Genomic DNA, 27,872 nt, shown 5'->3' on the forward strand with positions numbered 1-27,872 from the left:
TGACCCATTCCCGGGGAGAGAGGGCTTCCCGGAGTCAGCTCCCGGACCCTCGGTAAAGCAGAGCCGCTGCACAGACTCGCCGCTTCTTGCCAGATGGCTACCGTGTCCCCTCGGAAAGGAAGCGCCTTGTTGCTGACTCTGGAGCCTCACTATATCCCGGGGTGAGTGATGTAACCGAGTTCACTCACATTTACCCACTGTTTTAAACTCCAGCTTTAAATGGTACTGATCGATAGGTGCATTGGTTATGTTTTGTTTATGTTGAAATGAACCTTTCCGAACGACTTTTACATTCCAAGCAGCAGAGGCGATACTGTGTTTTATGTTTCTATAGTAACCTGCCTGGCAGTCCTATAACACACACAGATCAAAACAATCTCATCCCTATAGCAATGATTCTGAACTCAGTACCAGGACACCATCTTCATTATCATCGGGAACTCAGTCTTCCTTCTATTTAGCAACTTAGGAGAAAAACACAAATTACTGGAGAAATTCAGCAAGTCTGGAAACATCTGTTGGGAGAAAGCAGAGTTAATATTTTGAGTCCGGTGATTGTTCACCTAAAGTTCATCCAACATTCGTAGTTCTTGGTTTTATTTAAGTTATCCATTTGCTGACGACACCATCCAATGGAATGCCGTTTGAATCTCCAGGAGACTGGAAGTTTTGCCATGTCTGTATAAAGCCTTGTTTAACCGACATCTGGATTATTGCAGAGTTCTGTGTTCTGTACCTCAGGGAGAATCTGTTCGGTCTGCAGGCAATGCAGTGCATATTCATCAGAATGATATTGAGGCTAAAAGGGTTAAATTAAAGGTATCTGCCCACATACATGAAGCATGTAATTATTTGAGTCGTCCTATTCATGCATACAACGGCAAGACCATGGACAGGTGGGTCTTGAACTTGGACCTTCTGGCTCAGAAGCAGGACGGTACCACCGGGCCACAAAACAGTGGCTTGTTGCAATTTCTTACCATTTAAGTAATAGTCCTTTTTACTGCTATTCCTACTGAAATAGATGACCTAACATTTATTAACATTGTACTCCATCTGCCAGACCTTTGTTCACTAATTTAAACTAGCTGTCTCTTTGCAAAGTTTCACAGTGACCTGCACCCTGCACACTTTGCCCTTCCACTCATCTTAGAGTCATCCGCAAACTTTGACACACTTCTCCCCAACTCCAAATCATCTATGTAAATTATGAATAATTGTGGTCCTAACACTGATCCCTGAGGCACACCACTAGTTACTGATTGCCAACCAGAAAAACACACATTTATCTCCACTCTTTGCATCTTGTTCGTTAACCAATCCTCTGTCCATGCTAATACATTGCCTGTAACACCATGCATCTTTATCTTATGCAGCTGTCTTTTGTGTGGCACCTTGTTAAATGTCTTTTGGAAATCTATTTACAGCACATCTACTGGGTCCCCGTTGTCCACTATGCTCATAACGTCTTCATAGATTTCCAATAGATTAGTTAAACATGACCTACCCTTCATGAATCCATGTTGCATCTGCCCGATGGGACAATTCCTTCTAGATGTCTTGTTATTTCTTCCTTGATAATAGACTCAAACACTTCCCCCACTACAGAGGTGAAGCTAACTAGTCTATAATTCCCCATATTTTGTCTACCTCCATTTTTAAAATGGTGGTGTCACATTTGCTGTTTTCCAATCTGCTGGAACTGCCCCACAGTCCAGTGAATTTTGGAAAATTACACAAGTGCATTTGCTAATTCTCCCACCATTTTTGGGATGCATTCCATCAGGGCCTTAGCTCCATGAGCTTGCCCAACATTACCTCTTTTCCAGGTCCTCATACCTTTGTCTCTTCATCAATTATTGGCATGTTATTTGTGTCTTCCACTGTGAAGACTGACACAAAATACCTATTCAATGCCGCGGCCATTTCCTCATATCATGTTACTAAATCCCCCTTCTCATTCTCGAAAGGATCAATGTTTACTTTAGCCACTCTTTTTCATTTTATATATTTATAGAAACTTTTGCTGTATGTCTTCATATTCTGAGCTAGTTTATTCTCATTAGGCTTATGCCCGAAACGTCGAGTCTCCTGTTCCTTGGATGCTGCCTGACCTGCTGTGCTTTTCCAGCAACACATTTTCAGCTCTCCAGCAACTGCAGACCTCACTTTCTCCTATTCTCATTATCTGTCTTACTTTCCTTTATAGCTCTTTTCATGGCTTTTTGTTGACCTTTGAAGCTTTTCCATTCTTCTAATTTCCCGATGATCTTAGCCTTCTCTTTCAATTTAATAGCCTCCCTTATTGCTTTAAACACCCATGGCAGGTTAGGAAGGGACTCTGAATTGAAAGTGTGGAGCCCTGATTGTAAAAATCTGGGGAAGGGCAGGGTGTGTCCCAAACACTACAAATTCCTGATCATAAGAGGTGGGATGCAGTAGTCACAGGGTCAGTGGTATTCAGGTAGGATTTGACAGTGTTGGATGTTAATCCGATGATGTGCTGGGAGTAGGAGTGTTGTCTACTGGGTAGCTTGCTGAACAAGAGGGAAACACCCCTTCTCTGCCTTACCCATGTTCTGTGCTATAAAGGCACTTAGCTCATTGATTCAGCCCCTCTTGTCATCTTTTACCCATTTCCATGGCCTGAGAAACCTGGCTAATTAATTTAAAAATAGAATGATTGTTAAGGTGAAGGCAGGCTGTGTTATGATACCAATGTCTGCTGACACCCCCACGTGGCTTGCAAATAGAGTCATAGAGCCTTAGAGATGTACAGTATGGAAAGAGATCCTTCAGTCCAACCCGTCCATGCCCACCAGATATCCCAACCCAATCTAGTCCCACCTGCCAGCACCCAGCCCATATCCCTCTAAACCCTTCCTATTCTTATACCCATCCAAATGCCTTTTAAATGTTGCAATTGTACAGCCTCCACCACATTCTCTGGCAGCTCATTCCATACACATACCACCCTCTGTGATGTCTTTTTATCTTTCCCCTCTCACCCTAAACCTATGCCCTCTAGTTCTGGACTCCCCGACCCCAGGGAAAAGATTTTGTCTATTTATCCTATCCATGCCCCTCATAATTGTATAAACCTCTATAAGGTCACCCCTCAGCCTCCGATGCTCCAGGGAAAACAGCCCAGCCTGTTTAGCCTCTCCCCTTATAGCTCAAATTCTTCAACCCTGGCAACATCCTTGTAAATCTTTTCTGAACCCTTTCAAGTTTCACAACATTTTTCTGATAGGAAGGAGACCAGAACTGCACACAATATTCCAAAAGTGGCCTAACCAATGTCCTGTACAGCTGCAACATGACCTCCCAACTCCTGTACTCAATACTCTGGCCAATCAAGGAAAGCATACCAAACACCTTCTTCACTATCCTATCTACCTGCGATTCCACTTTCAAGGAGCTATGAACCTGCACTCCAAGGTCTCTTTGTTGAGTAACACTCCCTAGGACCTTACCATTAATGTATAAGTCCTGCTAAGATTTGTTTTCCCAAAATGCAGCACCTCACATTTATCTGAATTAAACTCCTTCTGCCACTTCTCAGCCCATTTGCCCATCTGATCAAGATCCTGTTGTAACTGAGGTAACCTTCTTCACTCTCCACTAAATCTCCAATTTTGGTGTCATCTGCAAACTTACTAACTATATCACTTATACTCAAAGCCAAATAATTTATGTAAATGACAAAAAGTAGAGGGCCCAGCACCGATCCTTGTGGCACTCCACTGGTAACAGGCCTCCAATCTGAAAAACAACCCTCCACCACCACCCTCTGTCTTCCACCTTTGAACCAGTTCTGTATCCAAATGACTAGTTCTCCCTGTATTCCATGAGATCTAACCTTGCTAACCAATCTCCCATGGGGAACCTTGTCAAACTCCTTACTTCTTTGTTACTTCTTCAAAAAACTCAATCAAGTTTGTGAGACATGATTTCCCACGACCAAAGCCATGTTGTCTATCCCTAATCAGTCCTTGTCTTTCCAAATACATGTGTTTCCTGTCCCAAATGAACTTGCGCACAACTCTGGGACCTGAATGTTGGAGCAGTGCAGAGTGAGCATGTGCGTGGTGTCAGCTAATATAGCCATTATTGTATTGAAATTACCAACCTGAATCCCACAACTCAATAGAATCATAGAGGCATAGTTATAGAGTCATACAGCACGGAAACAGACCTTTCAGTCCAGCCAGTCCATGCCAAACATAATCCCATACTAAACTAGTCCCACCTTCCTGCTCCTCGCCCATATTGAAGTTCTCTTTCAGGTATTTTGAATTTTAATTCTGACGTAACTCCAGCCCACTCATTATTCTAGGTCAAAAATTCAGCTTGATGTTTCAGGTTGCTGACTTGATAGTTCTGAAGTCGAACTATAGTGATATTCAGAAAACGTAACAGCTGCTCTGTGATATCTTTGTAGATATGCTGGTTATTGTCCTCAGTATAAATACAATATTGGACAACGCTACAGCAAGTTGACCTCTAAACTGCACTCAGATCCTACAATAGCACATTCCCGACAATTACTTCTTCAGCCAAATCAGGATCAAGACACTATCAATGACGTGAGTGCTGAGCAACATCAAAGTCTACTTCAGAGTCGCAAGGTGATCAGGAAAGGCGAGAAACCGACTGACTTAATGGTTTCTGGATACACTGGTCAGTCACTTACTGTACTTCATATCTATCTTACCTCATGAAATTAAAGGTTGATTAGGTGTTAGAAGAGTGGATAAAGAGTGGAGGTGGAAAAAGCACAGCAGATCAAGCAGCATTGGGGAAAGGGGGAATCGATGTTTCAGGTGGGAACCTTCCATCAGGACGGGGGGAGGAGAACAAGGCTGTGCAATAAATAAAGGGAGAGGGTGGGGCTGGGAGAAAGGTGATAGAAGAATGTAACATCAAGTTAAGACCAGCAATCATCCAGCCTATCTTCATTTTTACAAGACCAGGGCTACTAGCAAACCTGGCAGCATCCAATGAGCAGCGAAATCGACGTTTCGGGCAAAAGCCCTTCATCGATGAAGGGCTTTTGCCCGAAACATCGATTTTACTGCTCCTCGGATGCTGCCTGAACTGGTGTGCTCTTCCAGCACCACTAATCCAGAATCTGGTTTCCAGCATCTGCAGTCATTGTTTTTACCTACTAGCAAACCTGTTGTAGTTCTCAACTCACAAGTTTTCTTCCCACGTAGGATCATTCAGCTTGGTTAACTTTTAACTAAGCAACTCTTCTGAGAAAGAGAGAAGGAAAAAGCAGAGGATATTCTCATCACCAGCTGTTGTTTTCCTCAAAAAAAGTTACCAAGCAGCTCTGGTGAATGACCAAGAATATGACACCCTAAAGCACATAAGAAATGATTGAAAGAGGGCTGGTTAATAGCAATAATGTTGAAATCATCTTTAAGAATTCATCACCCTGTTCCCAGTCAAATCAGATACTCTGCTGTTTTAATTGGGCCCTTTATTTAGGGTGGCAATGTCCTCTGTCTGGTTCAACCTTACTCTCATGCATATTTATAAATCAAATTTCTATGATGTCATTTGGTTGTCACACAGTAAAACTACCAGTGAAGAGGTGAAGACTATGAAAATAATAAGATTTATATTGGCTTTGTGGGGTCAGGGAGAACAATTACTCCTCCAGCGCCTGCAACTCTCTACTGCCCCCCGAGATGCTCAATCTTTCCACCAGTGAGATCCTACCTGACTCCCCAAAAATGGCATAGCTTACTGCGGAGAATGGTCTGGGCGGCTTCAATTTCTCCTGTCAGCAGTCAGCCATTTCAATCTACAGTTAAGAAGATCCAAGCCTAAGATTGATATTGTTTCTGAAGATGAGCACTTGTGTATTTTGCCTCACTAATCTGAAATGCCTACCCATTTAAAACCACGCCTCTCCAAACAAGGTGTCTGACACAAGACAGGAACTGACTGATAACAGAGGAAATATGGCTAGAATGAGGCGAGATTAATGTCATGACTATCATGGTCTATGGAAATAACACAACACCAGGTTATAGTCCAGCAGGGTTATTTGGAAGCACTAGCTTTCGGAGCTCTGTTCCTCCTGAGGAATGGTATTCTGAAAGCTAGTGCTTCCAAATAAACCTGTTGGATTATAACCTGGTGTTGTATGATTTTAAGCTTTGTCCACCCCAGTCCAACACCAGCACCTCCAAGTTATAGAAATAGCAGTCTCATTTTATTATTCCATTCTTCTGTTACATGATAGGATTGTTTTACTACTTTATAATTGCTCATCTAAGTGTTTAATTGTACTATGCACATTCGAAATTTTTTATCGAACTTTAGCTAATGTATGTTTTTGTTTTTTCCATATTTCAAAACAGGCTTTATTCCCAGAAAGAAAAGCTATTTTTCAAAAACCTACAGAGAAACCTGTGCTGATGCTTTTGCAGATTTTGAGAGAGAACAGTTTAGGATTGCTGCGAAAAAACAGGAGATGGAATTAATAAATGCATTACAGACTGGGAGAACTAGAGCACAGACAGAGCAAGAGAAAAAAGTAACAGCATCCCTGTTTATTTCTAACCACTTGAATAGAGTGTATACATTCCTGTTAGCCTTTATACTTTCATACCAAAGAGAAAAAAATTCTCCTTCCCACTTTCTCTCCTTCATTTCTACCACTATTTGTATTCATATAGGTCACGTGATACCAGATTATAGTCCAACAGGTCATTTGAAATCGCAAGCTTTCAGAGTGCTGCTCCTTCATCAGGTGAAAACTTCACCTAATGAAGGAGCAGCGTCCAAAAGCTTATGATTTCAAATAAACCCAATGGACTATAACCTGGTGTCGTGTGACTTCTGACGTCCACCCCAGTCTAACACCGGCAGCTCCACATCGTGGATTAATTTAGGTTTAGCTCGTCATCTAATTATTTAATTTTCACTCTGTATCTAGTTGCAATTTTCGACATTGTTCCTTCAACTCCTGCTTTGTTGTTTGCAAGATCTTAATTTCAAAACCCCCGTTTATGATATGGCATATTATAAACAACAGGGATATCAAATTTGATTTCCTTAGCAACTACAATTATTCCATTTAAAAAAATGTATTTATTGATACCCTCACATTTGATTCTTTATTTATCACCCAGTTCTCTATTATAGTTGAAGAGTGTGGTGCTGGAAAAGCACAGCGGGCAGGCAGCATTCAAGGAGCAGGAGAGTCAATGTTTTGAGCAAAAGCTCTTCATCAGGAATGTGGGGATATGCCCAAGGTGGGGGGCTGAGAGATAAATGGGAGGGGGTAGGGCTGGAGGACAGACAGCTGGGAATGCGATAGGTAGATGAAGGTGGGGTTGAAGGTGTTAGGTCATAGAGGAGGGTGGAACAGATAGGTGGGAAGGAAGATGGGCAATAGCACAGGTCATGAGGGTGGTGCTGAGTTGGATGGTTGGATCTGGGATAAAGTGGGGGGAGGGGAAATGAGGAAACTGGTGAAATCCACATTGATCCCATGTGATTAGAGGGTCCCAAGGTGGACCTCCAGGCATCAGCTGGCTAGAGTTTGGTGGTGGAAGAGACCCAGGATCTGCATGTCATTGGCGGAGTGGGAGGGGAGTTAAAGTGTTTGGCCACAGGTCAGGGGAGACAGGATGCCAACTTGCGGAACGTTTCAGAGAACTCTTCTGGGACATATGCACTGCCCTGTGTTATTGCTTGTACAGTATTTGGTCGAACTGCTGCGTACCTTCTGGTTTAGTTGCAGCTGTACAGATTTTCATTTTCTGTTTGTTTTTACACATGTTGCATTCCATTTGTTCACCATGGCAGTAGCCAAAGATCAAGTCATGACCTTAATCAGGATTTTTCCCTTCTTGAATGCACTTTGATGGCTCTCTAACAAGTTCTGTCTTGTCAGGCTTTTCCTACTACATTCTATGAAATAGTTTTATAAAATATTACTCTTGAAAACTGATATTAAAAGTGATAGGTTTCTAGATCGTGTTTTGATCTTTTGAACTAATTGAACTACCTTACTATGTTTCTCGAATTGCTCCCAAATATCATGAAGTTTGATAACTTTTTTTTAGTAATTGCTGCATTTTTTTTCATTCTTTCATTTATTCCTTTATTTTTCATAAACATTTACTCCCTGCATCACTGATGCTCAGTAACAGCATTAATACATTACAATATAGCACAGGAACAGTCCCTTCGGCCCACCTAACCTGTCCCGATTCCTAGTCCTTATTTAGACCCCCTACTTATTGCCAATATTCAGTTTCTATACTTCTGTCCCCTACCTCGTTTCTATTAAGGTACATGTTAAATGTTGCTAATATACCTGTTTCCACTTCCTCCACTGATTGTGCATTCCAGGCTCCGTAGCTCTCCCGTAAGCTTTCACATTCTCTCCTTGAACCTGTGCCTTTTTGTTGTTAACTGTTCTACCCTGAGAAATAGCTGCTGACTATCCATCTTGTCTATGCCTTTCATAATTTTGTTGAACTCTATCAGATCACCAGTCAGTCTCCGTCTTTCCAGTGAAACCAATCAGAGTTTATTCAACCTCTCCTCACAACTAAAATCCTCCACACCAAGCAGCATCCTGGTAAACCTTTGCTGCATCCCCTCCAAAGCATCCATGTTCTTCTGGTGGCATGGCGACCAGAACTGCACGCAACATGCCAAATGTGGCTTAACTGAAGTTTTATACAGCTGTAACACAACATGCCAACTTTTATATTTGATATCCTGGCTGGTGAAGGCAAGCATGTATGCATTCTTGACTACCTTATCCAACTGCTTTGCCACTTTGATGGATCTGTGGATCTGTACGTCAAGATTCCTTTGTATGTAAATGCTTCTGAGGGTTCTGCCATTTATTGTATAACTTTGGCCTGAATTTGATCTTTCAAAATGCATCACCTCACATTTGTCTGGATTAAGCTCCATCTGCCATTTCACTGACCAAATCTGCAATCTATCTTTATCCTGCAGTATCGCTTTGACAATCCTCCTCAGTAACTGCAACTCTGCCAATTTTGGGGTCATCCATAAACTTAACATTTTCCTCCAGATCAGTTATATATAATACAAACAATAAAAGTCCCAGCATGATCCTTGCAGAACACCACTAGTGACTGATCTCCATTCCAAAAAGCACCCATCCACCACAACGCTCAGTCTTCTATGACTCAGCCAGTTTTGTATCCGTCTACCCAGCTCACCCTAGATCCCATTAGACTCTATCTGCTGTATCAGCCTGCCAAGAGGTATCTCATCAAATGCCTTACTAAAGTCCATGTAGACAAGATTCTTGTCACCTTCTCAAAAAAACTCAATCAAGTTGGTGAGACATGACCTTCCCTACACAACTCATGTTGCCTACCACTAATAAGTTCATTGTGTACCATCTACAAGATGCACTGCAGAAATTCACCAAAGATTTTCAAACAGCACCTTCCACACATGCAACCACTTCCACCTAAAAGGACAAGGACAGCAGATATGTGTGAATACCACCATCTGCATGTTTCTACTGCAAGCCACTCACCATCCTGTCTATATGGCCATTCCTTCAGTGTTATTGAATCTCTGGAATTCCCACCTAAACCACATTGTGGGTCTACCTGCAAAAGATGGACTGCGGTGGTTCAAGAAGGCAGCTCACCATCACCTTCTTAGAGGCAATAAATGCTGGCCCAGCCAATGACGCCCACATCTCATGATTTTTTTTTGAAGCATGGCCTTATTGGCATCACTGACAAGGCCAGCATTTGTTGCTTATCCCTAATTGCCATAAAATTGAGTGACTTGTTAGGCAGTTTCAATACTGCTGTGGGGCTAGGGTAAACCAGATCAGATAAAAACAGCAGATTTACTTCCTTAATGGGTATTAGTGGAATGGATAATAAAAAGTGACATTTGTCACCGTTATTGTCAATATCTTTATATTTCAGACATATTTATTGAATTTAAGTTCCACTCACTGCCATTGGCCTGAATTTATTGATTAGTTGTCCAGCATTACTATCATGCTACCATATCACCACTAGGCTGCTAGTTTGTTTGTTTTCAGAACATTAAAACATACATTTTTTAATGTCATTTGCGCATGAAACTAATATTTCTTCTTTCTTCTCAGCTTTTAACAGTCAATTACAGGACCCCTCTTAAAGCAATTACGAACAATCCTATTCCTTGGAAATTCAATAATTCTTACAAAGCACTGACCTCTCCATACTTAATGCAAAATAAAGACCCAGATAAACATTTTATTTCAGGTGAGTATGTGAGGTTGTTTGCTGATTTGTGAATTTGTAGTTGTTAATACTGATATTAATATTGATTAATGGAATGCCTAAGATTAAAACGGCATTGAATCTTTTTCAAGGCTGACCGATAACCATGTAGTGCAATACTGATCCATACTGTCCATGAAAATCACAAATAGGACTCAAATGATTTAAGTTAGCTGGTCTGAAATAGGACTGTTGTTGAAGTCATACAAGTGTCCTCAGTATCACTGTTATTACAAACTCTCTTACAACTTTCTGTATCCACTTTCTTCTTGGAGATGCAACTGGATAACAAATATCGCAATGCTTGTTGTCTCTGTTTTGTTTAATTTTCTCTCCTTTCAGCTGTTTTCCCTTTAACTCACATTTTGCTTCTCTGCCTTTGTTTAAAGTTTCTATATCCTTTCCAAGATGGCGGCAGAGTAGGATGCTTCAGCCAGAGCTTGTCCAATCCATTTGTTTCTTTTCCTTTTCTTTTCATTTCTCATCTCTTTTTTTTCTTTCGTCTTTCCTCTCGGCAACATCCTGAATCCCAGTCCCAGTCTCTGGAAAGGCATCCCCTTGGTGCAGCATGGTGGTCTCTCAGTACATGGCAGCCTGTCAGCCACGGTCTTTCGGTGGCCTGTAGGAGTCTGTCGGCACAGCGTGGTCTCATTGTAGATTTCTGGCCTTGAGGTGATTCCAAAGCAGTCTCCCGGTTTCGAGAGCCTCGAGGTGATGCTGCCTGGCTCGCTGTGATCTTCCAGTCTCCTGTTTGTCTCCTGCTGGAGAAACTCAGCAGGTCTGGCAGCATCTCTGGAGAGAGAAACATTCATATTTTGAGTCCAGAGTGATATTGGGTGCAAAACATTAACTCTGTTTCTCTCTTTGAAGATGCTGCTTTTATTTAAGATCTCCAGCAACCACAGTATTTTAATTTTATTTCATAGTAAATTAAAGAGCCTTCTAAAGAATATTCCAGTTAAAACATTTTGTAATGGAACAAACTATCTGCCAATGAGCTGTGATCAAATTGCCTGATCTAAATACTTCCTGCTGAGTTTATTGAACACAATTTATTACCACCTTAAATTAATACTAAAATAAAAGATCACCTCTCAATGAGACCATTACAGTGAATTAAGAGTCCCATTACTTACTAACTGAGCCAATCAGGATCCGCAGGAAGCTGTTCCACTTAAACTCTTTATAACCTGGCTTTCACAACTGCCTGCACAAACTTTATTAAACTTCTGCTCACATGCAGTTTGGAAAAAGTTCTATTTGGTTTTCATAATTTCCAAAATGACTTTTTAAAAACTCACTTCATCAATGCACGTTGGCATTCACAGTGCAGGTGGAGTATGTACGCACAGCCTACTCGATATTTCAGTCATTGACAAAAATGATAGGGGTTGGAATTTATGATGTCCTCTGATTTTATCGTCACCATCCTGTGCCATTCCTGAGACCATTGTTCCTGTGAAAACATCCTCAGTGGACCATCCACCAAGGAGCTTCTGGGCTTCATTCGCTTCACCTGTCTCCAAACCTGGGCACCAACTCACCGATGCTTCATATTGATTCAAAGCCATCATTATCCTACTAATGATCTTCTGGCTTTAATTCTGAACTCCTACCAATTATTTCTTATTGCCCATTTACCCTGTCTTTTATAATTCCTCATATTTATGTAACTAAACCAAAAACTTGCATTCTCCCAATCTATCCAGAAATGATTTTTGGTTCCTACTCCAAGCACAAGCCCAAAATTTATTTCCATTTTTGATCTTTTTTAAACTTATTTTCCAGTTACTGTTCATTTCCCCCTCACTTCTCTGATCATGGCTCCTTCCACTTGTCCACTCTGCTGTCCCCATTCCTTCCCCTAGTGCTCCTCAACCAATCAGCATCTTTATCCCAGACTATTCTCCCTGTTGTAAAACTCTATTGAGCCCTTTTGTGCATCCCTTAGCATCCTCTGATTGGCTTAGTATAAGCAACAACCATAATTGCTCCATCTCCCTCCCCAGTTGACCTTTCTGCTCCATGTGCCAGATGACTGCTAACTTTCTCAATTTCCTTCCCTTAGGACTCACCCTTTTCTGTAGATTCTGCAGCTCAGCTTTCACTATTCTCCTCAGCATCACGTTCAGAATGTCCATGATGTTCATGAATAAAACCCTGCTATCCATACACTTAATCTGAATGACTGCATTAACATCAAGGCCTTAATGGAAACCCAGCTGAGGAGTGTTGACATCTTCCCAGTTAATGTAGCCCCTTTGCCAAGCTACATCTTCCACCAATTTTCCTTTTTATTCATTAATTGGACATGGGTGTCACTGGCTGGGCCAACATTTATTGTTCATTCCTAATGTACTGGAAATAGTGATCATGAGCTACTTTCTTGAATCACAGTCGTCCTTGAAGTATATGTGCACCTTCAATGCTGTTGGAACGCAAAGTTTGACCCAGTAACAGTGAATAAATGCCAATATACTTCCAAGATAGGATGGTGAGTGGCTTGGAGTGGAACTTACGCTTGTGGAGATTCCATGCATATGCCCACGTTGTCATTCTAGGTGGTAGAGTTTATAGCTGAAAATGTGTTGCTGGAAAAGCACAGCAGGTCAGGCAGCATCCAAAGAGCAGGAGAATCAACGTTTTGGGCATGAGCCCTTCTTCAGGAAAAGGTTTCTCCTCGGTAGAGTTTATAGGCTTGCAAGATGTTGTTTGAAGTGTTTTGGTGAGTTATTGCAGTGCATCTTGTATACAACTGTCACTGTGCATTGCTGGTTGAGGGAGTGAGTGTTGACGGTGTTAGCTGTGGCACCAGTCAAGCGAGCTGTTTTGTCCTAGATGGTGTTAAGCTTCTTGAATGTTGTTGGAGCTGCAAGCGCCTAAGCAAATGGAAAATATTCCATCACGTCCCTTACTTGTGCCTTGGAGAAGGCAAAAAGTCTTTGAGAAGTCAGAATGTGAGTTATCTGCCACAGAATTCCAGGAGGACGGATGCAAAACTCTGGATATTCGAGACCTGAAATAAAATCAGAAAATGGTGGAGAGACACATCTGTGGAGAAAGAGAAGCAAAGTTAATATTTCAAGTTCAATAACTCTTCTTCAGAACAGATGTTGTCAGACCAGCTGAGTTTCTCCAACATGTTTTGTTTCTCTGTGTGACTTAGAGGGTCTGCCACATGGTACTTAGTTTTTCAAGGACAGCACATTGATTGCAAACTTTACTACTGTGTTTTGGTGAGCAGAGTTTAAAGCTGTACATTTTGTTTCACAGGGTACACAGGGTATGTACCTCGAGCTCAATTTCTGCTTGGAGCCAGCTATCCTACCCTGACTAATTGTGCGTTGATTGAATTTGATCAAATGCTTAATAAGACAAAATCCGCATCAATTCCAACTGAGAACTCAGTGAAAGAGAATGAAACTTTACCCAGGATTAGTCACATTTATCCTTCAGAAATGGGCATGTTGCCTCAATATACAGGCTATATACCAGGTAAGATATAGGATTAATACAATTCTAGGTACCACAGCTTAGAAAAGACATAATAGCCTTAAAGAGCGTCAATTTACAAGCATTTGACCTCCTTACTTAAGAAAGGAAGTACTAGCACTGGAGGGGATGCAGAGGAGGTTCATGAGATAGATTCCAGAATTGAGGGGATTGAGGGGAGTGTTAATTGCAAGAAAAGATTACACAAATTAAGATTATATTATCTTGAATTTAGAAAGGGATAATTTGATTAGAGGTTCAATAAATTAAGGTGAGCAGATATAGTAATTGAGAGGAACTATTGCCACTGGTTGGGGAATCTGGTACAGGCATTATTGTCAGATCGCTTTAGGAGTAAACTTAGGAAACACATCTGCACAAAACCTGGTAGAAAGAATATAAGAACAAAAGGACCCTGAGCAAGAGCTGGCTGTTCGGCCCTTTGAACCTGCTCCACCTCTCAGTAAGATCATGGCTAATCTTTCCTTGGACTCAGATCCACTTACCTGCCTTTTCACCATATCCCTTAATTCTTTTATTTTTCAAAAAAGTATCTATGTTAGCTTTAAAAACAATTACTGAAGTAGCGTCAACTACTTCCCTGGGCAAGGAATTCCATAGATTAACAACCCTCTGGGTGAAGAATTTATTTCTCATTTCAGTTCTAAACCTATTTCCTCTAATCTTGAAGCCATGCCCTCTTTTCTTGGTCTCACCCACCAGTGGAAACATCCTATCTATTTCTATTTTATTGACTCCCTTCATAATTGTATATGTTTCTACTAGATCCTCTCTAAGTCTTCTGAATTCCAGTGAATACAATCCCTGTCTACTCAGCCTTTCCTCATAAGCCAATCCCTTCAATTCTGGAATCTATCTCATGAACCTCCTCTGCATCCCCTCCAGTGCTAGTACTTCCTTTCTTAAGTAAGGAGGTCAAATCTGCATGCAGTACTCCAGGTGTGGCCTCACCAGCACCTTGTACAGCTGCAACATAACCTCCCTGCTTTTAAACTCAACCCCTTTAGCAATGAAGGACAAAATTCCATTCACCTTCTTAACTTGGTGTACCTACAGACCAACCTTCTGCGATTCATGCACAAGGATGCTCAGGTCCCTTTGCAAATCAGCATGCTGCAACTTTTTACCATTCAAGTAATAATCTATTTGCTGTTACTCCTACCAAAATGCATGACTTCACATTTACTAACATTGTATTCCATCTGCCAGACCTTTGCCCACTCATTCAATGTATTTATGTTCCTCTGCAAAGTTTTGCAGTGCTCTACACACTTTACTCTGTCACTGATCTTCGTGTCATCGGCAAATTTTGACACCATACATGTGGTCCCCAACTCCAAATTGTCTATGTAAATTGTGAATAATTGTGGTCCTAACACCGATCCCTGAGCCACACCACTACTCACTGATTGCCAGCCAGAATAGCACTGATTTATCCGCACTCTTTGCTTCCTATCAGTCAACCAATCCTCTATGCACGCTAATAGTCTACCCCGAACTTATGCAGCAGCCTCATGTGGGGCACCTTGTCAAATGCTTTTGGAAATCTAGGTACACCACATCCACTGGGTCCCTGTTGTCCACCTTGATTGAAATGTCTTTATGGAATTCCAAAAGATTTATAAAGCATGACCTGCCCTTCATGCTGTGTCTGTACAATGGGACAATTTTTTTCGAGATGTGCTGCTATTTCTTCCTTGATAATAGACTCAAGCATCTTCCCCACGACTGAGGTTAAGCTCACTGGTCTATAATTCCCCATCTTTCGTCTACTTCCCTTCTTAAACAGTGGTGTCTCATTTGCTATTTTCCAATCTGCTGGGACTGCCTTAGAGTCCATCGATTTTGGAAAATTACCAGCAGTTCACCTGCTTTTTCTCCCACCATCTCTTTTAGTACCCTGGGATGCATTCCATTGGAACTCTTGAACTCATTGGAAATTTGGAACTCTTTTCCGCAAATGGCAATTGTTGGAACATCAGTTATTAATTTTAAAGCTGAGGTTGATTACTTAATAGATGTTTGTTTAGCAAAGTTATTAAGAAAGATGCAGCAAATGCAGGATTATGAAGTTAGGACACTGACCATGCAGGATAATGCATTATTAGATAATTCCAGTGAATCAAATAAAGGCAGTAAAGATTTCACAAGTTGGAATACATAAATTAATTGACAACGTACTTTAACCCTTGATCTAACTCTCATATTGAGAGAAGGCACAATACAGTAGATGTATGTTGGCAGATCCTTTGCAACCTTTTGGTGGACCCTGAGGGGATGACATGCCCGAAGTTGACAACCTCTGGTATAAGACGATGAAAATAAGGACTGCAGATGCTGGAAACCAGATTTTAAATTAGAGTGGTGCTGGAAAAGCACAGCAGGCCAGGCAGCATCTGAGGAGCAGGAAAATCGATGTTTCGGGCAAAAGCCCTTCATCAGGAATAGAGGTAGGGTGCCTGCAGAGTGGAGAGATAAATGAGGGGAGGGGAGAAAGTAGCAAAGAGTACAATGGGACAATGGGTGAATGGGGGTGGGGGTGAAGGTGATAGGTCAGAGAGGAGGGTGGAGTGGATAGGTGGAAAGGAAGATAGGCAGATAGGACAGGTCATGAGGGTGGTGCTGAGCTGGAAGGTTGAAGCTGGAGTGAGGTGGGGGAAGGGGGAATGAGGAAACTGGTGAAATCCACATTGATGCCCTGGGGTTGAAGTGTTCCGAGGCAGAAGATGAGGCGTATTTCCTCCAGGCATCGGGTGGTGAGGGTGCGACAGTGGAGGAGGCCCAGGACCTGCATGTCCTCAGAGTGGGAGGGGGAGTTGAATTGTTGGGCCACAGGGCGGTGTGGTTGATTAGTGCAGGTGTCCTGGAGATGCTCCCTAAAGCACTCTGCTAGGAGGCGTCCAGTCTCCCTAATGTAGAGGAGATTGCATCGGGAGCAACAGATACAATAAATGATATCGGTGGATGTGCAGATAAAACTATTGATGGATGTAGAAGGCTCCTTTGGGGCCTTGTATAGTGGTGAGGGAGGAGGTGTGGGCACAGGTTTTGCAATTCCTGCCGTGGCAGGGGAAGGTCCCAGGAAGGGAGGGTGGGTTGTTGGGGGTCGTGGACCTGACCAGGTAGTCACAGAGGGAACGGTCTTTGCGGAAGGTGGAAAGGGGTGGGGAGGGAAATATATCCCTGGCGGTGGGGTCCATTTGGAGGTGGCGAAAATGTCATTGGATGATGTGGTTTAGGCGAAGGTTAATAGGGTGGAAGGTGAGCACCAGGGGGTATCTGTTCTTGTTACGGTTGGAAGGGTGGGGTATATCTCTGGTATATGGAATAGTTGCACCTTCACAGGCCACACTGCACTACATGATGAGCTGCATTTTATACATCCCTGACAAATAGCTGGTAGGGTTGTTGGTACACTCTTCCCCCGAGCCATACAACCCTACACAATCCAGCGCAGACTGAAGGAAGAACATATTAGTGTGTCAAATGTGAATCCACATTTTACTGTTTAGCACAAAGTAGAGAAAGGAATAATAACAAATAGAATGTTCTTGTTTGTTAAAAGAATTCTGTTGGAACACATGTTCACTTCTTGATAAATCTGAGCTCCCGGTGACTTTTTTCAACATATTCCAAAATCCTTTTTCCAGATTTACATTTAGTCATTTGTTGCACCCATTTATACTCTTCACCAGTAACTTTCCCTGATACTGTAGCTGCCTTCCTCTCATCAGACAATGATTGCATTGTGATGGTCAACGCTGATAAAATAGCACCTATTGCAGAATGTAGGTTTGCTCACTGAGCTGGAAGGTTTGTTTTCAGACGTTTCATCACCATACACGGTAACATCATCAGTGAGCCTCTGGATGAAGCACTAGTGGCATGGCCCGCTTTCTATTTATGTGTTTAGCACTGCCACAGGTGCTTCATCCAGAGGCTCACTGATGATGTTGGTCGAGAGTGTATTTCTGGAAAAGCACAGCAGGTCAGGCAGCATCCGAGGACCAGGAATCTCTGATCTCCAGCATCTGCAGATTTCACTATCTCCTAACTGATGATGTTACCTGGTATGGTGACAAAACGTCTGAAAATGAACCTTCCAGCTCAATGAGCAAATTTACATCCAGAACCTTAACCTGAGCTATAAATCTTATCAAAATCCGCTAGCACCTATTGCAGCTTGGGAGTCCCGCTCTGGCACTGGACAGCTTCTACTGCATCTGCTGCAGGTAAACATTGTGAGCTGAAAAGGTACACAATTCACTTATTCAAGTTCCACAATAACTTATTCCACAAGTGCTCCATAGGACAATCAGTCTTAAGATTAACTTGCAAATATTTTAACTTTTGAACAATGTTAAGCACTATGCTCAATTCCTCAGATACAAGATTTGGATTCCTCCAAATCCAACAAGATCTGGACAATATCCAGGTTGGGCTGACAAGGGGCAAGTAACATTTGTGCCTCAGAAATGCCAGGCAATGACCATCTCCAGTAAGAGACCATCTAACCACTGGCTCTTGACATTCAATGATGTTACCATCACTGAATCCCACTATCACCATCCTGGGGGTTACATTGATCAGAAACTGAACTGGAACTAGCCATATAATACAATAGCTTTAAGCGCAGGTCCAAGGCTAGGAATCCTATAGTGAGTAACCCACTTTATGATTTGTTAAAGTCTGTCCACCATCTACAAGACACAAGACCAGAGTGTGATGGCATGTTCCCCACATGGGTCTGAACAAATGCCATTCCAACACATAGCCATACAGCATAGAAATAGACTGCGCATCCACCAATATCATTTATTGTATCCGTTGCTCCTGATGTGGTCACCTTTACATTGGGGAGACTGGACGCCTCCTAGCAGAGCGCTTTAGGGAAACACCCGCACCAATCATTTCAACTCCCCCTCCCCGAGGACATGGAGGTCCTGGGCCTCCTTCACTGCAGCTCCCTCACCACCCGACGCCTGGAGGAGAATGCCTCATCTTCCACCTTGGAATACTTCAACCCCAGGGCATAAGGGTCGACTTCACCAGTTTCCTCATTTCCCTGCCCCTACCTCACCCCAGCTCCAAACTTCCAGCGCAACACTGTCACCATGACGTGTCCTACCTGCCTATCTTCCTTTCCACCTATCCACTCCACTCTCCTCTCTGACCTATCACCTTCATCCCCACCCCCATCCACCCACTGTACTCTTTGCTACCTTCCCCCACCCTCCCCCCCGACCTATCACCTTCATCCCCACCCCCACTCAACTATTGTACTCTATGCTACTTTCTCCCCATCCCCACCCTCCTCTCATTTATCTCTCCACCCTTCAGGCTCTTTGCCTGTATTCCTGATGAAGGGCTTTTGCCCGAAACGTCGATTTTCCTGCTCCTCGAATGCTGTCTGAACTGCTGTGCTTTTCCAGCACCGCTAATCCTGAATCTGGTTTCCAGCATCTGTTTTTACTTAGAAACAGGCCCTTCAGTCCGCCATATCTATGTTGACCAGCAAGCTCCAAACTATACTCATCCCATTTTCCTGCACCTGGTCCATTGTTAACCATGCCCTGGCATTTTAAGTGCTCATCCAGCTGCTTCTTAAATATTGTGAGGGTACCTGCATCCACCACCCTCTCAAACAACACATTCTATATTTCTACCATCCTCTGGATGAAAAAACACTTCCTCAGAGACCTCTAAATCACTGTTGCTCACCTTAAACCTATGCCATCTAGCCTTAGACACATCAGCCATGGGGAAAAAATTCTCATGATCTATTCTATTTATGACTATCGTAATTACGTTTACCTCAATCAGATCCCTCCTCAGCTTCCTCTGCTCCAAGGAAAACAAACTCAGCCAATTCAGTCTCTCTTCATAACTGAGACTTTTCATTCACAAGCAACATCCTGGTGAATCTCCTCTGTACCCTCTCCAGTGCAATCACATCCTTCCAATAGTGTGGCTACCAGGATTGCACATAGTATTCTATGTGTGGCCTAACCAATGTTTCATAAAATTGTGACAAGAGTTGCCTTCATTGGCCAAGGTGTAGAATACAGGAGTAAGCATCCTGCATGCCTTCAGCACTCTATCTACCTGTGCTGGCACCTTCAGAAATCTATGAACTTGTACAACAAGGTATTTTTATTCCCCAGTACTCCATAGGGGTTTACCATTCATTGTGTATATCCTTCCCTCATTGGACCTCCCAAAATGCATTATCTCCCATTTACCTCAGAATTAAATTCCATCTGCCATTCTTCTGCTCGAATTACTAATAGAACAATATCAGTCTGTGGCTTGAGACTATCCTCACTATCAACACCACCACCAGATTTCATGCCATCTACAAGTTTACTAATTATACTGTCTATGTCACCATGTACGTAACAAACAGCAGGGTCCCCAGCACCAATTCCTGTGGTACAGCACTGGTCACAATTACAATTACAAAAACAAGACTCCACCATAATCCTTTGCCTCCTATTTGTAAACCAATTTTGGATCCAGTTTGCCAACTTGCCTTGATCCCATGGGTTCTTAACTTTTGGGCATGTGGGACATTGACAAAGGCCTTACTAAAGTCCATGTAATCACGTAAAACGCAATACTTTCATCATTGTATTTCATCGCCTTTTTTAAACAAAATTCAATTTAATTAGTGAGACAAGAACTCCCGCCAACAAAGTAGGTTGGGGCGGGGGGGGAGGGGGGGGGGGGGGTGCGGGCGAGGGGGAGCGTGGTAGGGAAGCACAAAGTGTGACCTAGGGAGGTAGTGACGAAAGAAATCAGTCTGAGACTGGTACAGCTTGGAAAAGGAGCAAATCAAACAGTCAGGACAGGCAGGTCCAAAGCAGGGAATGAGGTAAATTCAACTGCATTTATTTCAATGCAAGAGGCCTAACAGGGAAGGCAGATGAACCCTGGGCATGGTTAGGAATATCATAGCAATTACAGAAACGTGGCTCAGGGATGGACAGGACTGGCAGCTTAATGCTCCAGGATACAAATGAGATAGGAAGGATAGAAAAGGGGGCAAGAGAGGAGGGTGGGGGGGGGGGTGGCATTTTTGGCCGTACTTAGGGAGAATATTCCTGGGATTACATCCAGGGAGGTTATTTGGATGGAACTGAGAAATAAGAAAGGGATGATTACATTATTGGAATTGTACTAAACACCCCCCAGTAGTCAGTGGGAAATTGACAAACAGATTTCTAAGGAGATTTCAGTTATCTGTAAGAATAATAGGGTGGCAATGGTTGGGCATTTTAACTTTCCAAGCATAGACTGGGACTGCCATAGTGTTAAGGGTTTAAATGGAGAGGAATTTGTTAAGTTTGTACAAGACATATTTCTGTTTCAGTATGTGGATGTACCTACTAGAGGAGGTGCAAAACTTGACCTATGCTTAGGAAATAAAGCAGGGCAGGTGACTGAGGTGTCAGCGGGAGAGCACTTTGGGGCCAGCGACCATAATTCTATTAGCTTTAAAATAGTGATGGAAGAGGATGGACAGGATCTAAAAGTTGAAGTTATAAATTGGAGGAAGGCCAATTTTGATGGTCATAGGGTGCAGGTGTTCGCAGGTAAATGGACGGCTGAGAAATGGGAAGCCTTCAAAAATGAGTTAACAAGAGTCCAGAGAAAGTATACTCCTGTAAGGGTGAAAGAAAAGGTTGGTAGGTATAGGGAATGCTGGGTGATGAGAGAAATTGAGGTTTTGGTCAAGAAAATGTAGGAAGCATATTTCAGGTATAGACAGCAGGGATCAAGAGAATTCTTAGAAGAGTATAAAGGCATTAGGAGTATACATAAGAGGGAAATCAGGAGGGCAAAAAGGGGACATGAGATAGCTTTGGCAAATAGGGTTAAGGAAAATCCAAAGGGATTTTATAAATACATTAAGGATGAAAGGGTAACTAGGGAGAGAATAGGACCCATCAAAGATCAGCAAGGCTGGCTATTTGTGGAAGCGCAGGAGATGGAGGAGATACTAAATGAGTATTTTGCATCAGTATTAATTCTGGAGAAGGACATGGAAGATATAGAATGTAGGGAAACAGATGGTGACATTTTGAAAAAATGTCCATATTACAGAGGAGGAGGTATTGGATGTCTTGAAATGCATAAGTGGATAAATGCCCAAGAACTGATCTGGTTTACCCTAGAACTCTGCGGGAAGTGAGGGAAGTGATTTCTGGGCCCCTTGCTGACATATTTAATCTAATCTAATCTAATGTAAAAATATTTGGACCATCGATAGTCGCAGGAGAGGTGCTGGAAGACCGGGGGTTGGCTAGTGTGGTGCCACTATTTAAGAAGGGCGAAAAAGGAAAAGCTAGGGAACTATAGACCGTTGAGCCTGACATCAGTGGTGGGCAAGTTATTGGAAGGAATCCTGAGGGACAAGATGTACATGTATTTGGAAAGGTAAGGACTGATTTGGGATAGTCAACATGGCTTTGTGCGAGGGAAAACATGTCTCACTAACTTGATTGAGTTTTTTGAAGAAGTAGTGAAGAGGATTGATGAGGGCAGAGTGATGGATGTGATCTGTATGAATTTCAGTAAGGCATTTGACAAGTTTTCTCATGGTTTACAAGTTAGTACAGGTGGATCACACGAATACAGGGATAACTAACCTTTTGGATACAAAACTGACTCAAAGGTAGAAGACAGAAGGTGGTGGTGGGTTGCTTTTCAGACTGGAGGCCTGTGACCAGTGGTGTGCCACAAGGATTGGTGCTAGGTCCACTGCTTTTCATCATTTATATAATCAATTTGGATGTGAACATACGAGGTACAGTCAGTAAGTTTGCAAATGAGACCAAAATTGGACTATAATAGACAGCAAAGCAGGTTACCTGAGAGTACAACAGGATCTTGACCAGGTGGGCCAATGGTCCAAGGAGTGGCAGATGGAGTTTGATTTAGATAAATACTGTATTTTGGAAAGGCAAATCAGGACAGGACTTATAAATGTAGGGGAATGGGTGGGTTGCGCTTTGGCGGGTCGGTGTGGACTTGTTGGGCCGAAGGGCCTGTTTCCATACTGTAAGTAATCTAATCTAATCTAATCTAAATCTAATCTAAAAACTTAATGGTAAAGTCCTGGGGAGTGTTGCTGAACAAAGAGACCTTAGAGTGCAGGTTCATAGCTCCTTGAAAGTGGAGTCACAGGTAGATAGGATAGTGAAGAAGGCATTCTTTTCCTTAATTGGCTAGAGCATTGAGTATAGAGGAACTTCGATTATCTGGCATTCAATTTCCTGAATTTCGGTTTATCCAACAAGATCGCAAGCTCCCGATGCTTGATTAAACTGTATTATCCAGCATCCAATTATCCCACAAAATACGCGTCGCTCGTGTCATACGAATAATCAAAGTTCCTCTGTATAGGAGTTATAAGACCATAAGACATAGAAGTGGAAGTAAGGCCATTTGCACATCGGGTTCACTCTGCTATTCAATCATGGCTGATGGGCATTTCAACTCCACTTACCAGCATTCTCCCTGTAGCCCTTAATTCCTTGCGATATCAAGAATTTATCAATCTCTGCCTTGAACACATTTAATGTCCCAGCCTCCACTGCACTCTGTGGCAATGAATTCCACAGGCCCACCACTCTCCGGCTGAAGAAATGTCTTCTCATTTTGGTTCTAAATTGACCCCCTTTAATTTTAAGGCTGTGCCCGTGGGTCTAGTCTCCCCGCCTAACGGAAACAAACTCCCAGCGTCCACTCTTTCTAAGCCATGCATTATCTTGTAAGTTTCTATTAGATCTCCCCTCAACTTCTAAACTCTAATGAATACAATCCCACGATCCTCAGCCTTTCATCGTATGTTAGGCCTACCATTCCAGGGATCATCCATGTGAATCTCTGCTGGACACGCTCCAGTGCCAGTATGTCCTTCCTGAGGTGTGGGGCCCAAAATTGGGCACAGTATTCAAAATGGGGCCTAACTAGAGCTTTATAAAGTCTCAAAAGCACATCACTGCTTACATATTCCAACCCTCTTGAGATAAATGACAACATTACATTTGTTTTCTTAACCACGGACTTAACCTGCAACTCAACCTTTAGGGAATCCTGGACTAGCACTCCCAGATCCTTTTGTACTTCGGCTTTATGAATTTTCTCACCATTTAGAAAATAGTCCATGCCTGTATTCTTTTTTTCCAAAGTGCAAGACCTTGTATTTGCTCACATTAAATTTCATTAGCCACTTCTTGGACCGGTTATGAGGTCATGTTGCAGCTGTTCAGGACATTGGTTTTGCTATGTTTGGAATATTGTGTGCAAATCTGGTTGCTCTCCTATTGGTAGGATATTGTGAAACTTTAAAGGGTTCAGAAATTATTTACAAGAATGTTGCCAGGGTTGGAGGATTTGAGCTATAGGGAGAGTCTGAATAGGTTGAGGCTATTTTCTCTGGGGCATTGAGGCTGAGTGATGACGTTACAGAGACTTATAAGTCATGAGGGGCATGGATAGGGTAAATAGACAAGGTCTTTTTCCTGAGTTGGGGGAGTCCAGAACTAGAGGGCATGGGTTTAGAGTGAGACAGGAAAGTTTAAAAAGGACCTAGGGGCAATTTTTTCACACAAAGGTTGGTGCGTTTAGGCAATGAGCTGCACCAGAGAAAGTGGTGGATGCTGGTATATTTACAACATTTGAAAGACATGAATGGAAGGGTTTAGAGGGATATGGGCTAAATGCTGGCAAATGACACTAGATTAATTTAAGATATCTGGTTGGCATGGATAATTTGGACCGAAGGGTCTGTTTCCTTGCTGTACATCTCTATGACTCTAAATCCGTGCTGACTAATCAATCGCTGCCTTTCTAAATGTTGATTAATCTTGTCGTCCAGAACGTTTTCCATTAATTTCCCGACCACTTTTGTCAGACTAACTAAACAGTAATTACCTGGTTTATCCATGATGCCTTTCTTGAAAACAGGAACCCTGTTAGCTATCCACTAGTCATCTGGCACTTCATCTATAGCCAGAGCACTGTTAAATATCTCCACCAGTGCCCCAGCAGTCTCTTCCCTTGCTTCCCATAGCAACCTGGGATATTTATATTAAGCCCTTGGGTTTTATGTACCTTTATGCTGTTAAAACATCTAATGACTCGTCTTCATTAATCATACCATGCTTTAGAATCTCACCATCCTAATTGAAATCTCCAGCTACAATGTATTTCTCCTCTGTGAATACAGGTGAGAAGTATTAATTTAAGACTTCACCCACATCCACTGCTCTGTGCACAGGTTGCCCTTTTGATCTCTGCTAGGCCCTATGTGGTCAATCAGGAGCTGCAGCTAAATACATTTCCTACATATGCGGTCACCATGGAGACTGGAAGTGTCCCTGAATTCCCACATATGTCACTTCACTGAGCTGGGTTCTTCTGCCAAATCAACTACAAACATTAAACTAGGAGCAAATTACTCAATCTTACCCCGTACTCATCCAATCAGATTCTATTGTTAACAAACTGTAAACAACAAAAATAAGGACTCTGCACACTGTCTCCCACCTGGTACTATTCTTTCACTCCCTAAAACTGGATCCTAGCCCGCCAATCCTCTTGCCCTTACATCACTTTTTTAACCTTGATGCTGACGCTATCAAGCCAAAGCAGCTTGATAATTGTTTATGGATGCACTGAGGCTCAGTTGCAGCAGTGTGTACTACCTAAAAGTTACTCTGCAGAAATTCACCAAAGATCCTGAGACAGCACCAGCCAAACACACAACGATTTCCATCGAGAAGTACAAGGGCCACAGATACATGGGAACATCATCACCTTCAAGCTCCCCTCCAAGCCAATAATCATCCTGACTTGGTAAAATATCTCTGTTCCTTCACTGTCACTGGCTCAAAAATCTGGAATTCCCTCCCAAAGAGCACTGTGGATCTAGCACATGGACTGCAGCAGTTCTAGAAGGCAGCTCACCTTCTCGATGGTAGCCAGCTAGTGATGTTCACATCCTATGAGTAAAAAAAAAGATTCAATTGGTATTTGACACCTTTGCTACTCATGTAATGTTGTTTTATGTTATTTGGAAATAGTTGATTGACTCCATCTTGTTATAGCATGGCAAAGAGTGTGGTGCTGCAAAAAACACAGCAGGTCAGGCAGCATCCGAGACTCAACGTAAGCCCATCATCAGGAATGTGGAGGGGGAAGTGGGCTGAGAGATGTGGAGGGGCATGAGTGGGGCTGGGGGGGATGGTAGCTGGTAAGGCAATAGGTGGATGTAGGCGGGGGTTAATAGTAATAGGTCGGTGGGGAGGGTGAAGTAGAGAGGTGGGAAGGAAGATGGATAGGTAAGACAGGTCAAGAGGGTGGTGCCAAGTTGGAGGGTTGGATCTTGAATGAGGTACGGGGAGGGGAGATTTGGAAACTGGTGAAGTCGATATTGATGCCGTGTGGTTGAAGGACCCCAAGGAGGAAGATGGGGATTTCTTCCTCCAATTGTCGGGTGGCTTGGATTTGGCGGTGGATATAACAAGATGGCTGAGTTAGTTTATATTGTAAACCTGGAAGAAATGACAGAACTTTAGCACCCAATGATTATTAATAAAATGCTTTGAGGTCCCAAGTATCATTCATATTGTTGTCTTCATCTCTCAGGCAACCTTTACCTAAATATCTAAATACTGATCCAGTGACAGATGAAACAGGATTACCATTAAAGGTTTATTCCAAATCACATGCTCTGATTGTCTTTGTAGTTTAAATCCATGAAGGTTCAATGCAGTGAAGCCCACAGGGTTGCTAGAAACACAAATTACAGCTCTTTCCAATCCCCTACCCCTCTTAATATCAAACCTCGAAGATGCCAGCTCAGCAGTGTGACATTCGCCAGTTTTCCCCAGGGGTTATTTTTACATGTATTTGCCAATGTTGATTCATGACAGAATTTATAATAAAGCATATGTTAGTAATATGATGTATAAGATAGGTGTGATATAAGAGTGGACAGACTACTGTGTTACAAAGAATCAGAATTACTTATGAGTCTGTTCATACGAGAGATCACCAGAATTTCAGCTAGTCAGACAATAATCATTCTTAGGTTACGCCAAGAGCTTGATGCACTTAAGATGGAGGCAGTCCAGTCTAAGGGCACAGACTCTCAGCAGTACAGGACAGAACTCCCAAGTCCCAAACCTCTTGGCAGTACAATCCCTGAGGAACTGATCAATAAATTATTCTGTCAGTGAAGATAGATTAAATTATTTTTATTCTTGTTCCTGAGTCAGGTGTGCTCTCAGACCCAGTAAGTAGTATGTTAGGCTGACCCAATAATCAACTTCTCAAGTTGTCTGGGCGCTGATGAAAGGCTACCTTGATCTCAAGCATGAAACCTATTTCTTTCTACAAAAGCTAGTCTGGACTGTTGAGTTAAGATCTTATTTTTTATCTTTTATCTTACCAGCATCTCATTTTTATGCCAAGTTCTCAATGTGTCTTGATCAACAGAAAAATGCTGGAAGATGCAGGAAAGGGACAGGATCTGAAACATTTACTCAGTTTCAGGTCCTGTCAGGTTAGCTGAACATTTCCAGCACCCACAGCATTTTGCTTTTCTAAATAAATATTCAAATTTAGTCAAAGTAAAATAAAATTGCTTACTTTTTATTGTTTGTTGGACGTTGATTGAATTGAAGCAGTTGTAGAATTTTATTTATACAGTTTTGGTTGAGCTGTTTAATGCATTTCTAAAAAACAATAGATTTAAAGTAATAGATGTAAGCACCTGTAACTGTAATGCAAATGATGACCCTGTTCTGATTTTACTTCAAGGATACAAATACCAGATTGGCCACACTTTTGGACATCTTACTCAGAATGCATTAGGAATGAGCACCATCCAGAAACAAGTCTTGGATTGAAAATCTGATTGAGCAGATTAATATCGTACTGATGATCAATATTGTTTAAAAGATAATCAATATTTAGAGAACATTTAACTTGTACTAAAAGACTGCTATAATTTCTTGCAAGGATGATAGTGGTCCACTGGAT

The 27,872-nt window shown here is 42.3% G+C and overlaps 1 protein-coding gene across 1 annotated transcript; it reads left to right on the forward strand.

The window, feature by feature from the left end:
- Positions 1 to 93: 93 nt before the first annotated feature.
- cimip2b (ciliary microtubule inner protein 2B) lies at positions 94 to 27,739 on the forward strand. Its single transcript, XM_060839823.1, has 6 exons — positions 94 to 161; positions 4,445 to 4,683; positions 6,378 to 6,553; positions 10,148 to 10,286; positions 13,578 to 13,799; positions 27,651 to 27,739. Exons 1-6 carry the CDS (start codon positions 94 to 96, stop codon positions 27,737 to 27,739), a joined length of 933 nt encoding a protein of 310 aa, XP_060695806.1.
- Positions 27,740 to 27,872: the final 133 nt, after the last annotated feature.

Source organism: Hemiscyllium ocellatum, chromosome 1, assembly GCF_020745735.1.
Source record: "Hemiscyllium ocellatum isolate sHemOce1 chromosome 1, sHemOce1.pat.X.cur, whole genome shotgun sequence".
NCBI lineage: Eukaryota > Metazoa > Chordata > Chondrichthyes > Orectolobiformes > Hemiscylliidae > Hemiscyllium > Hemiscyllium ocellatum.